The sequence below is a fragment of the Venturia canescens genome, chromosome 1 (genome assembly GCF_019457755.1).
Source record: "Venturia canescens isolate UGA chromosome 1, ASM1945775v1, whole genome shotgun sequence".
NCBI classification, from domain to species: Eukaryota; Metazoa; Arthropoda; class Insecta; order Hymenoptera; family Ichneumonidae; genus Venturia; species Venturia canescens.
The window spans coordinates 14,693,111-14,707,283 of NC_057421.1; the positions used below are offsets into that span (position 1 = coordinate 14,693,111).

Genomic DNA, 14,173 nt, shown 5'->3' on the forward strand with positions numbered 1-14,173 from the left:
TTTTCGTGTAACGCTGGTTCATTCATCACTGAGATTCGCACTTACATTTCCGCCCTAAAATTCTTGATCCCAAGTTCAACTTTGTATTGTCCAGTTGGGCACAGATTCGAAAATGAATAAACGAAAGCATCGACGTGCCATTAAAAATGCTGGCTCTCATTAAATGATTTTTCTCGCTGCTACTTGATCTTTAATTGACTTGTACTTGTATGCGACCCGTTCGATTTGATTGCAATTCGAAAAAATGCTTCCAGTCCGTCCAAGCTCTTGCTCTGTTCTCATAGCAACTTTTTTCATTGAAAATCCATCAAAAATATGTTTCGGGCTCGTTTGAAATTTCTCATGAAACATCAATTGGATACTCCGTTAAAATTCCTGCACACCAATCGAATAAAGTTTCCCTGCGTCAGAGAGCTTTGAAACAGTTTTTTTTCGGACCAGGATTTAAGAGCTCATCGACAAAGTGCAAATCTTAATGTCACACGACACAGATGCACGTGAATGCGCATTGCATCGGAGCTAGCAACGACATTAATAATGAATGTCTCTGTGTTAATGAATAATAATTTCATTATTATTTCGTATAAATCCAACTTCATATAGAAATGTTCTGGTCTATTTTAAGTACAGAATCCGGTGAATGTCGAGAATGCAAATTGCGTGCATGCTGTGTGTATATTATATTCATATGGTATTAAGGTACCCAGAGCGTACGATAAATGAAATATATACATGTATTTGTTACCAAAAGTCACATTCGTTTTCATGAATCATTAAAACAACAATAAAACGATCGATACGAAGACAAATACGATAAATCGATGAACTTCAATACATTTGTATATTTCTGTACATAGCGTAGACAACTTTGTAATTGTGTGAGTTTTCATTTTCTCGTTTAGTGCGTTTAGACTGTTTGCAGTAGTGCGTGTCTCTCCCCCGCCCGTATTATTAGAGGTCTCGATTGGACAATCTTGGTTCCTGTCTCGCTTTGAACCAGACCGACGTGATTCGTTTCGAATATTTATAATTTACTGCAACGCTGAGCGTTCTCTGTGTTTGTTAATATAATCAAACGAGGAAGTTTGCTTTGAAACGATCTTTTACTTCGAATCGGAGTATTGTTCAACGTTTCTCTGGCTGGATAATTCATGTATTAATCTTACATTCATATTTTTGTAACTTGGTGAAAAATATTTGTTTTCTCATTTTTAAAAGATGCGACTTCCTCGCGGTTTTTATCTTCTCGTTGTGTTTTTTCACATCTTTGTGACCTTTGGAAATGATCGGGGATGAATATCACCACGACTATAATTATTGGAGTGGAAGGGAACTGCATGTAAAGGTCAGGGGACAGAAAAATCGAGCTTCCATCATTTCTGGCCACGCTCTATCCCCCACGTGTAGCGAAAGTGATGCAATTTTTCATTTTTTATATGAATTCCGTCTTCGAATTTAACGTTGAAGATATTTTGTTTTTTTCATAGTGAACTAAATGGTGAACTCTTTTCCTAGCGGATTTACAGACCTTTGAGCAGGCAGTCGATCTAGTCATGCGTTATTGGAATATTGAAAAATTATCTTGAAAAAAAGACAATGCGGCATTGCGTCGAATAGAATTCACGTAAGAATAGCTCCGCGTAGGAACATCCAGGAGAAAAATGATTGTAAAATCAATTGCCACGGTAATTTTTCAATATTTTTACAGTCCATGATTGGATTAGCATATGAAAAGTTCTTCAAACTCTTTCCTGAGCACCCATCTCGTCAGAATTTCAAAAATTCCTGAAAATTTGCTACACTTTTTAATTTTTTTAATATTTTTACGTTTATACTATTTTTCTGCACTCGTTTGGAGATGCTCAGCGCAATGTTATGCAGACGAGTACGAAAAATAAATTTCACGTCTGATTTGACGACGACCTTATCTACTTGAACCTCGAACACAGAATCCTGAAACGAATCACGACGAATGAAAATCTGGTGTGCTTGGTCTAGTTATAAAGGTTTGAGCATTATTGGACGATAACAAAAGAGAACAAAATTCGAATCACTCCAAATTTTGCAGTTAACGTCTATACACGTACACATGGTATATACTAGGGTGGTCATTGATGAAGATCGTGACATATTTGAATACTATCGCCCTCTTTTTAAACAAATTTTTACGCAAGGCAACCTTTCTCTCATAATTGGTGCGTCACGCTTTTCTCGCAAAACCCTCACCTACTAGGACAGAATGCTTGAAAAATTTAACCACAAGATCTGTAAAAAACTACAACTGAGTTTCTTAACATGAACATCAAAAATTCAATTCTGAAGTGGCAATAGTGTCAAGTTACCGAACGAGGGTGTTGATTTCAACGTGATTTAAAAAAATTAGTCGTCATTGATGTGGGAAAGTATTTTGTGAGACATATTTTTTCCCCATACGTTTTGAACCCACTTAGATAGCGCCGGTACCAAAATCCACCGATATCTTCGTCAAGGGCCACACTAATCTAAAATAGATGGTTGAGGGAAAGAGAATTCGCTTAGGAGGAAAAAAGACGATTAGGAATTCGATTAGGAATTCGCAAGTTCGGGGCTGTTCTGTTGCAGCTGGAGGACCTCTGATCGTCGACAACGAGGACGAGTTCGATGAATTTGGGGAATCTAAGTGCTCGCTGTGCCAGCGCAGGTTTGAGGAGCAAGGTAAAGAAGACGATAAAATGATAGAAAAGCGGAGAAAAAATAGACATCAAATGAAAAATCGTTGAATCGCTCTTCATCTACGTAGAACATGAGTTTTTTTTTCTCTTTTTTTTTTCAAAACTAATTCATGCTTCTAAATTTTAGTCGTCGAGGCGTGAGTGAATGATATGAGGAAATCGAATGTTACAGGAGAAAAAGAGAAAAAAAAAAAGAGAAAGAGAAAGAGAGACAAGGACCAAGTTTACCAAGTGACCCTCCTTATTTGAATGAACATACTATGAACCTAAATTGCCAAAAACCTTACCCCAAAAGTAGCTTCGGTGTCGCTTGTTAGCTTGATGTTCACCGGAATCTTGAAATTTTTATGTACATCACGTAATTATTCATCGGTGTTCATTTTGCAGACACGATAACATCGAATTATTAATAATTAATGAAACTCGTTTTCACTCTAATTTCCTTCGAACATCGGTAATGTTTTATTTTTCTTTTTACGAATCCTTCCATCTTTATAACTATACTTGAGTGCACTTACGTATCTTACACTCGTCATTTCATATTAAAATTCATCGAACTCTAAAATTCTCTTGAAATAAATAAAAGTTTTCGCTGTTAAACGATTAATGTGAACTTATATAAATCGATGATAAAAAGCAATTAAAAAAAAAAAAACAGCACGCATTTATACTTTTATCGTGCTTACATATATAAATGTTTTTTTTTGTCAACTATGACTTGTGCTCTCGTACACCCGGTAGGAGGCTTTGAACGATCAAACCTCGTAAACGGAAACGGTAATGTCGAACTTTATTTCAATTCCCGCAAGCAATTTGGAATTTATAGTTGCAACGTTATATTTTAATCACGCAGCAATTTTTCAGCTGAACTTTTTGGCCTCACCAACACAAATGAGAAGGACCACAAATACTTTTGACCTTCGACGAAACTCGCTTTGATAACAATTTGAATTTCTAGGTACAATGCTTTTTCACGAACGAATCGAACGCTTCTCCAAATTTCATCGTGAGCATAACAGTCATCACACATTGCGAAAAATAAAGCTTTTTCATTTCTGAATACCATTAGAACGCTATTCGAGAAAGTTCCCTATTTACACATACATATTTCTCCAACGAATGAATGCGGATAAACTTTTCTTTCACCTTTCCAGCATTTTCATTCAAATGAGAGAGAGAGAGAGAGAGAGAAAGAAAGAAAAAAAGAGGGATACTTCATCTCATTCATTTTCAACGGTGCATTTGCATGTTCATTAGTGAGACTAACGAAAGCAAACTATCTGCAAATGTAATTCGTATTGAAAATACGCACACTTGGAGTAAATTAGTTTTTAGGGACTTTTTCGAGTAATATTGACAAGCTACTCATAGTAATTCACCATCGATTTTTTCCTTCGTTACCATTGCAAATGAGAAAACATTCTAGCGTCATCATGACTGACTATTTTATTTTCTTGGTTTACAGTATTTAAAAAAAATCATAAACATTTATACACTTCATACTTGATTATTTTTCGAATAAAAAAAAAAAATAATAATAATAAATTACTGGTCGACATGATTTTGAGCGATTTATTTTCCCTCGAAGTCTCGCTTATACTTCCCATTCGAGCGAATTGCTCGAACATGATTTTGCCATCTTACAAAGTGCCTCGTGTCAATGTGAGAAAGGAAGAGACGGAGGATTGTCTTTCCGAGCAAAAGTTCGCTCGCACAGAGATCGACCGAGGCTCGTTTCGTTCCGCGTTTTCCTCTTCATTACGCTTCATTTCCTGCTGAATTTATCTGAGCTCCTTCCGAGCTCTTTTGTTTTCTTTTTTCATCTCCCTTTTCCGTCGAGTTAATCCACCGAAGTGTCTCCAAAGCTCTATCAATGACTTATCGATATCGCTTATCCCGATTAGTTCGAGAAATGGCTCAATTATCACGAGAAAGTAGGGAAAAAAATAGATGAAACTCTAATTCTTACGATATTCAATCATCTTTTGTCACTCGAATTTCGTTCATCTTTTGCCGAATAATAATTACAATTCGATAACTGCAACACAGCAAGCTTTTTATGTTGTGCTTTTTTACTCATTAGAAATCTATTTAGCAATAGGCACTGCAGTAAAAATTTGGACATGTTTCAAATATAAATAGCCAAGGAAATTACCAACGTAACACTAGTAGGGGACATGTCGGGCGTACGAAAAATCTTGATAAAAGCACAGATTAATTAATAAAGTATTCTTAACGCGCGCTATTGAAGTCTTGCCTGAGCAAAGAGCAAACAGTTCATTACAAGTCAAAAGCTCGATTGATATCTGCCGAACCCGAATGACTCATTTTTATTGATTTTGTTTCCACAGCATCATTTTTATTTATTGCGAGAGCGGGTTTGAGAGTGGGATCAATAATCGAGTGGGAAGATGACAATAAATTCGTGACAATGGTTCCAAAAATCCTGAGACTGTTTAGAATTTTAATGTAGTTTTGAAAAATAGTATAACACATCAAGTTTGAAATGTGAACCAAATACGAAAGGTCTTCTTGACAGCACATCCACAATCGAGAGTTTTGTTTTGTTGAAAAAAAAAAAAAAAAAAAAATACAGGTAACTACAGCTGCCTTAAGGTGGATCTCATCTTTACGCGAGATCGAGCCTTCTACTTCACCACAGTCTTCATTCCGGGAATAATACTGGTAACGAGCTCGTTCATCACGTTCTGGCTCGAGTGGAACGCCGTGCCCGCCAGAGTCATGATTGGTGAGCCTTCTACTAACTATAAAAAAAGAAGAGAGGAAAAAAAACTTGAAAAAAGACCATTTTTTTCTCCACTGAGTCTCATTATTAACGAACCTATGCTTTTGTCGTGCCACATTTTTACATTATACTGATCAAAAAGTAAGGAGTGAAAACTCCAAGGAATTTGATAAAAATTTTTCGAATTATTTTCACTGCTTCTTACCGCATGACTAACAGTATGGAGCGTTTCCCTATCGAATTAGTTTTTCATGATTATAATTAAACGTGATGATGCTTCGTAATGAGGCTCATCGTTCCAGATGCCCTAGTTTTTTTATAGTCAATTTCTGCCGGATCTCTTTTATAACTAATACTAATTGAATGAATAATTCTGGAGACACTTGAAACGAAATTAGGTTGAAATATGGGAATATTTTGGTGGAGGGATTCAACAGAATTTTTTCGTTCGCGCAACAAATTTTTTATCGTTCCAATAAAGTATCGTCTCACAGTGTAAACAAATTTGATTTAATTATTCGAAAGTTTGGTGCCTGAACGTGATCAATTTGTTTATTGTGTTTATGAGGAAATATTCAAATACTTCAACAAAACTTCGTTTTCACTGCATTTATAAATTTGGGGCAAAAACATTTCAAAATTTCTTTCCAAACGGTGAATGAAAAAACCTTGCAATGTTCTTAACAATCGTATCGATAATATTAGAGGAAACAATGCTAAGTTCACATGCTCCGAGTCGATTGAAAAATAATTTTCGAAAAAGATCTCTTAGCAACGGTACGGTTTCAGATAAATATTAAAAAATTGCATCCATCAATAAAGTCTTTGTCAATGTTTATAATGGAAGATGCAGAGATGAGGAGGAATTTAAAATGAGAAATTTCGTGATCGGAAATGAAAAAATTTCAGGTGTCACGACGATGCTCAATTTCTTCACGACCTCGAACGGCTTTCGATCGACCCTTCCGGTGGTCTCGAATTTAACCGCGATGAACGTCTGGGATGGTGTTTGTATGTGCTTCATATACGCGAGTCTCCTCGAGTTCGTGTGCGTCAATTACGTTGGACGTAAGAGACCACTTCACAACGTCGTCTATCGGCCAGGCGAGAATCCCGTCACCCAGGTACATTCCGACAACGATCTCGTATTTATTTTTACCTATAAATAAAAATGTCAACGGCCAATGTTGTTTGCGAAACGTCCTCTCTTTCTCTCTTCGATCTCCGCCGAAATGAACTTTTTATAACATTTGAAGAGTACCTAAAGTACGCACTGAATTGGCCAAATAATATGGACATGATTTAGGAGGCATTTTCCAAAGTTATATAAAGTTCATTGAGAATTGAGATGAATGTCCCTCGCTCCAGTTTGCTTCATGACAGTATATTTTTCGCCTTCGTAAAAAATAGAATGGGTTGTTGAGCCGTAGTAAATTTTTTAAAGAAATATCTTCGGGATAAATTTGAATCTACGTTTTAAGAAATCGATTCAACCGTAGCCACGATATCCGAAATAAATAAGAAAAAGAGCTTGTGTCGTTTTTTTTTACACAAACAATTGCTCGACAAATTCAAACGACGTTGAAATAATTATTCGTCCGTGATCTGCTGCCAAGTTGACCAGACAACGTAAAAATAGGAAGGAAACTAAAAATGAAATGGAAGAATGAACTTTGTTCGTTCAGCTTTGTGCTCGAAGGTATTTCGTCCATCTCGTTATTTTCACGAGTGGCAAAAGGGAAATCAGGCTATGTGTGCTCAACGAAGACTCCCAGGAGTCACATACAATTCGTATAATTGCATAATTGGGGGTAAACTTTGAAACTCGCTTCGTTTGGATCTCAAATGGGGATAACGAAGTGCTTGAAGAGGTGGACAGGAAATAAGTGTGTGAGAGAACGTGTGAGCGAAAAAGAGGAAGAGAAAGAGATAGAGAGAGAGAGAGATGGGCATTTCGCATCAACTTCCCGATCCCATTGAGAATTCTCGGCTTAACAAGAACGGACTTTGCGATTCGCCGTCGACGCTGAGACTATCGTCGTTAAAAATTCTTGCTACGTCTCGTTGGTAATGCAAAAATGAATGCAAAAGGTAAAAAAAAAAAAATTAACAATCGAGAAGATATGGAACAACGAGAAGCAGTAAAAAATCTTATTCGAAGTTTCCAAGCACAAACAACTAAAAGAAAGCGTATATTATGAAATCTTCATGCCGCGTTGCCCCTAATTTTTTTCAAGTCAATGTATCTATGTACACATTATTTAGATACTCGCATTAGAAAACGTACATAAAAACAGGGGCCACGTAGAAAACTCCATTTGGCTCAACGAAGTGCTGTTTGCATAATTTACGCTACGTCCCGAAATCTTCCAGTACGCATAAAACGTTGAAGCTGGAAAGTAGGAAAATTATTCCGTTGAACACAGTTTCGTACTTTTTGATTTTTAGAGAATTCGCTTACAAGCAAGTTCTTACTTACGTATGATGTATATTCTTTTTTTTCAATTTTCAGAAAGTATTTCGTTTCGTGTTCATTACAGTGCTGTTGTTTTTTTTTTAAGGTCTGGCTCCAAAACTTTGGTTGAATTATCTTTCTTTAGATATTAATGTAGCGGATCGATCTCTGATTTTATATTTGACGATAGAAGTGAAATTCTATTTTTGACTCACTCGCGAGACGATCTTTCAATTATTTATTTTCATTTAAATTGATCGAATGCAGGTAAATGCAATTTAAATTTAAACAGTAAAATCATACCTCACATCACGTCTCATCTGTGCCCCCTCAACCCATCATCGATGTTGATGCGATAAAGGTGTTCGACGAAGAAGCACATGTTTTTCTTTTTTTTTTTGTTTTCTTTCTTATTCTCTAGATCTTTTCACACTAAAGTTCGAGTTTTTTGTTCCTAGGATAAAGCTTCTGATGAGTGAATAACTTTCATTCATATAAAAACTCGAGCGTTTTTTTCACGTATTGAATGGACATTTATAAATTTCATTTTGGAGATCCTGAACATTGATTAGTTAAGCAAAAATTATTGGCACTCGATGTAAGACATTTAGAGCTTATGTGTCTGTCACAGGGACGTTTGATAATATCGATGATGATTTCAAGCCCACTGAATCAACGATTTCATAATTTCTCGTTGTGTCACTGAAGAATGACTTTCATTGAACGGATTTGACACTGCTTTAGGGTAATAATTTGTTAAATTTTGAAATAATGATTTCATGAATCGAATGAATTTTGACTCAATGAATTTTGAGTTCAATTGAAATTTTCTGTATATCTAAAAATCCGAAAACTTTTTGCAGCATTCTGCTCAAACGATTCACTTTTCGGGTACTTTATCCTATGACAAGAAACGTACCTTTTTCAACAATTAAATTGCATTTGTTCAACTTTTATCGCGTTCGCATCGTGCACCTTGTGAACTTGTTGGCGTGACATATTGCACAAACACGTATGAATTGTTTATCTTATCTACTACATACTATTTATCTATGACTATTCATTTACTTATTTACCTTGCTACTATATTACGAATATCCTGTATCGAGATATTTCAAAATCGTAATAAGAAACAAACAAAATAGGTATTTCGTCACATCTACTTATTAGTGTTGTTACTTTCTGTGAATATTTCTACCAAAATATGCCACACAGACACACCGTTCAATTAGCTACGGACTCTCGTTGATTTTTCCACTTTTATCTAGCTGAAGTCTTTTACTTTTTTCTAAGAAAACCAACTGATCCATTACAACTCCTTTTCTTTGTCGTAGGTACAAAATTTCCTTATTTTTTTCGTTATTTACTCATTTTTTCGTTAAACGAGATGGAAAATATTAAATTGACAACGTTGTAAATCGTGCATGCATATCTCTCCGCCTTTATTAATATTTCTAATTTATCTTTTCTTCTCAAATACCCTTTATATTAGCAGCTGTTTCGGTTAAGAACTGAAGTTTCTTATTCACTAAACCTAAGTCGAATTATCGATTCTTTAGTTGTTCTGGAAATTCACATTTTCTTATTGTTTCGAAATTTTCAAATCATGTCTCTTTTTCTCAGTACATGCAAAAAACTTGTAGATACAACGAACTTTTTATTCATTTCATATACAGATACACTCAAGGTCACGTGTAATAAGTATATATATCAAATATAATTTGCTTATATATTCTTATTATCATATACAATGTCACAATTGCAACTTAAAATACTAAAACTTAACAGATACTGCAACTGTACAATGGGCAGTGCTGCTAAATCGTGTTCATGTTGCATGAGTGAATTTTCTGATCGTTGTACGACACTCCGAAATAAGACGTCGTTTCCGTTACATCAGTTTCAAATCGACACATTTTTATTGACTCTGCTATATGCCATTGAAACGACATTTCAGAACAAATTACTTTCGCGAATTCTTAGCTTTTCTATGAGCACGAAATAATGGAGTTTAATCCTCGTTGATCGCGGTCTCCGATTTGTAATTGGTTTAAACTTCCTCAAATTTAGAATCGAAGTTATTGTGTAAAATTTATTAATGAAACTTTGTGCTCGATGCAAACGATTGTCTTATATGTGCAATTATTACACTTGACGAAACTTATCGTTGATCAAACTGCCGATCCCATCTAATGCGACTGATTATACCTTGGATATGCAATAGACGAACAAATCAGTATAAAAATATAACAACACCAAAAAGGCATTTGTTGGCAGCAAATGAAATGACGACAATCAAATAAAATTTCAATCCTTATTCGATGGATATGATTAAAACTTTTTAGCTAAAACGAATAACGACTTATTTGAAAAATTGCTGATAAATTATTTTAAAAAATTCAAATTGAACCTCGGAGCATGGAACGAATATTTGAAATAAAAATAAAATTTCAAATTTCAAATACAAGCTCACTTTCTATTAACTATGATCCAGTATTGCAACGAAAACGAACTGCAAAAACGATTGACGATTGACAATATGGCTAATCGAGTTTATTTGTAAATTTTAATTCCCATCCTTGAACACAAGCCCGCGAATAAAAATCTCTTACTAAGTTTGGTTGGTGGAATGTTGCGGTGAGTAAGTCTCTTTGTTTGGTGTCTGTGATGTTGCAGCGGCTTCCAGCGGTGCTCAACAGGATAGGGATTATATTGGCCAGCCCCTTGGTAAGATCCCCCGTTCACCTTGGGGCTCGATACGAAAGTCACTTGCATCTCTCCTAAACTCATACCATGTTTTTTTTTCAAAATGAACACAAATCACGACCCAAATAATTAGTAGAAATCCCGGAATTAGAGGAAATTGGTTATTGGTAAATTTTCCTGAAAGAAAACAAAGCCAAAAATGATGTCGAAAGTAATCGAGATGCATGTGGTCCACTATCGTCCCTTGACACGCACACTTTGTCCTCCGGGCCTTAAGTCTCGTGTCTTCTAATACAAATACATATATATAAATATAAATACACTTATAACTTTGATTTATTTTCAATCTGTCCGTTTAACCCTTCTGCAAACGTTACAAAAAGAAACAAAATGTAAGCATGATCACACGTTTGAATAACACGATTCTTTCTCGTTAAAAGCTTTTTCCGATGTATGTCTGTCTTTCAAAAAATGTCTTATAAAATTTTCGTTTTTTGCACCTCACGTGGAGTAACGACAACGAAGAAGAAATAACTATTTTCATGATCGATAAATTGATGAAAAAAAAGGATTAAGAGTTATTTCTTTTTCTTTCGTGGATCCATGAGTTTTCATAAAACGCCAATTAATTCACGCACGCAATGATTTATTGTCCCATGGGCCGGAAGAAACGAGATGTATTCCTCATGATATTGCGATTAATTATTTTTTTATGAAACTTTAAGTTCTGATAATCACCATGGTTTTCTGAACGCGATTAGTGGCATGGCGAATACAATTTTTCAAAGTGCGCTTATTCTATACGAGTCACGTTCCATTTGCTCGTTCTCATTGGCAAATGTTCTTCCTTTTACGGCCTGAACTTCGACATTTTGGAAGAAAAATTTGACCAAACGCATTGTTCGTATCTCAGGGACTGAATGAGACTAGCTCCTGTCACTTTTCCATTTCGATACGTTCTTTTACATAGGTTCATTTATTTTACAACGTTTATTCGCATCGAAATTTTCATCGATCGGGCAACTACACGTACCAGTCAAATAAGGAAGGTGAAATGAGAATCACAGCTTTTTATGACGCAGTTACTTGCTTTTTCAATCAACAACCCTCACTTTTTAGTATTTCAAACGTCAACCGTACAATAGGGTCGAAGCCGATCGAAATCCTCTTGGCCTAAAATGTCCCTGGGACGCAGTAATAACGTTTAATTATTGATCTCTACCTTCGTCCTTTGATGGTGAAGAAGGTGATTTATTTCGAAGCTGCATTTGATGGAAATCCAATGATAAAGTCTCTATAAAATGACATAATTTTTTGAAGAGATTCAAAAAATATGTTTTTTACTACCAAAATTCGAGTTGTTTTCAACCCAGTTTTAGGATTTTTAAGTTAAAAATGTCGAGTCAAGAGAGTGATATTTTTCTGTATAAAATAAAAATACTAATAAACTGATCATTTTTAAAAACTTTTTTTTTGAGTTTTTACTGAATCGTTGCTGGAACACTTTGGACTGTCAAGACTAGACGAATTTTTGATAAATTTGAATACATCAGTGATTTTTGCATTTTCTAAGCCTTCAACAAAAGTTTTCCAAATAACCTTTCGGTCTGACTGGTACGTGGGTTGTTACTGGCTTCAACAGAGGGTCAGCAATTTTGGTATTTCGTAACAGACATGCACGGCAGTCTCTCGCTTACGTAAAAAAGAAAAACCACCACAATTGGAGTAAATCGCTGCTTAAATTTGCCGACTGTATTGTTAACGAACTCACGCACATCACAGCTTCCATCACGAATCGAATCATTCAAACTAAAAAGAATTGTCTAAAATATCGATCTAAAAAAAACAGTATAGAAATCCGTAATCTTATTAACAAAAATAATCCAAAATTAGCTTTGATGAAAAAATGACTGAGAAAAGAAAGCATACACCCGCGAATTCCGAGAGTGAAAATCACGTCGAAGAATGTCTTCAATTTTTTACGTTGGAATGACAAGAATCGCGAGCTTTCAGTGCTAAATATATATATTTGAGAAAATATATCTTTATACTATAATATATATGATTTCATATGTAGTATAAAAATATATTAATATTTTGTAAATATATATACGTATTGATATATTTATATGAATATACGTCATTAAATCCGTAAACCGGTACATAGATGATCTAACATGCTGTCCAGCTTTCATTAGATAGAAGATTAGTAAAAAGAAAAAAAAAGCCTGAGGAGCTGCCACAGTAAACCGATATTTTCAATTGAATAGATCGTTCATGCAAACATTTTTTTTGCCAGTTAATCAGAAATAAAATGGTTTCGAATTGGTAGAACGATCTTCTGTGTATAAAGCCTTTGAAGAAAAAGCTTTTTGATTTTTTGCAAGGGAGTAAAAGCGAAGAGAAAATTACTTCGAAATGGTTGAAATAAAAATCGAATCGTAAAGACCGACGTCGTGATGTCCTCGATATTATTGTTGTAGCGATTATTGTAGCATGTAAACAGTAAATGAAAAGTTGAAAGGCATGTTAACAAAACGTATAGTCAGGATTATATTAACATAGAAGGGAAAACGAGAGAGAAAACGAACGATTCACTATTTCCTATTTTTTTTTATGCCACTCCATCAATAATTTACCAATGAACGAACGAAAGAAAGAGTATTTGCAAAACCGATTCCTTTCTCATCAAGTTCAATATGTGACAATATTTTCTCAATTTTACTGCTATTTTCATGCTAATATAACGATTCAAGAATAAGAATCACAGAACAAATTTGAGATGCTCGAAATTGAGGATTTCTTTCGACTTTTTAAAAAATTATGATGCCATGAAACATTTGATCAGTTGAATTGGAATGCCTCGTACCCACGCTGCGAAAAAGCTTGAATATTTGATTTTTGACCCTGGGAATAACCAATAAAAAAGAGAAAAAAACCCCTTTGAATTAGAATGATGGGGGAGTGGATAGAGAAAATGAAGGTGGAAGTGAATCGGTTCGGGATTGTATTGTCGTGTATAAGTTTTCTGCTACGGGGACCCTGTCGTAGGGTGAAAAGAAACGAGAGGGTGGCAACACAGCCGGTACCGGTCCAGGGGCAAACGAGATAATCGCCTGCACGAATTGTGGTCCAAATCCATGCACTCACACCGCAACAAATGGATGTGCCGCCGAGGTATGTATCATTCGTTAAAGAAGCGATAAATCAACGTGGAGTAAATGCGCTTTTTCGATAGCGAACGAGTGAATGCTAATTTATTTAATCTAATCAAAAGTTTCGATATCAAACGACAATTTCGAGCCATCAGCATCGCTTGAATATCAACATTCCACAAGCGACGATTCTCATTTTTAAGAATTCACATTCAAATAGCGAGTTCATGGAATTGGAAATTAATGAAACATGCTATAAAATCAGTCAATGGAAAAATGTTTTAACTTCAAAAGTAAATCTCAGTTGTAATTGGTGGATTGAACATGGAAAACAAATTTACGAACGTGGAGGATACCGTAAAGCTCTAGAGAAATAAAAATACAGTTAATTTTAACCATG

General features: G+C 35.2%; 1 protein-coding gene across 33 annotated transcripts in view; it reads left to right on the forward strand.

Moving 5' to 3' along the window:
• The window catches only part of pHCl-1 (pH-sensitive chloride channel 1), a 116,088-nt gene that overhangs the window by 93,065 nt on the left and 8,850 nt on the right, over window positions 1–14,173 (forward strand). For 12 of the 33 annotated variants that reach the window (XM_043429163.1, XM_043429144.1, XM_043429136.1 and 9 more), the window contains 6 exons: window positions 2,602–2,694; window positions 5,308–5,460; window positions 6,367–6,581; window positions 10,589–10,639; window positions 11,002–11,010; window positions 13,670–13,795. In XM_043429163.1, coding sequence (XP_043285098.1) covers window positions 2,602–2,694; window positions 5,308–5,460; window positions 6,367–6,581; window positions 10,589–10,639; window positions 11,002–11,010; window positions 13,670–13,795 — 647 coding nt within the window. The remainder of the gene's footprint in view (window positions 1–2,601; window positions 2,695–5,307; window positions 5,461–6,366; window positions 6,582–10,588; window positions 10,640–11,001; window positions 11,011–13,669; window positions 13,796–14,173) is intronic. The other 21 variants (XM_043429225.1, XM_043429234.1, XM_043429304.1 and 18 more) reach the window with 11 other exon arrangements.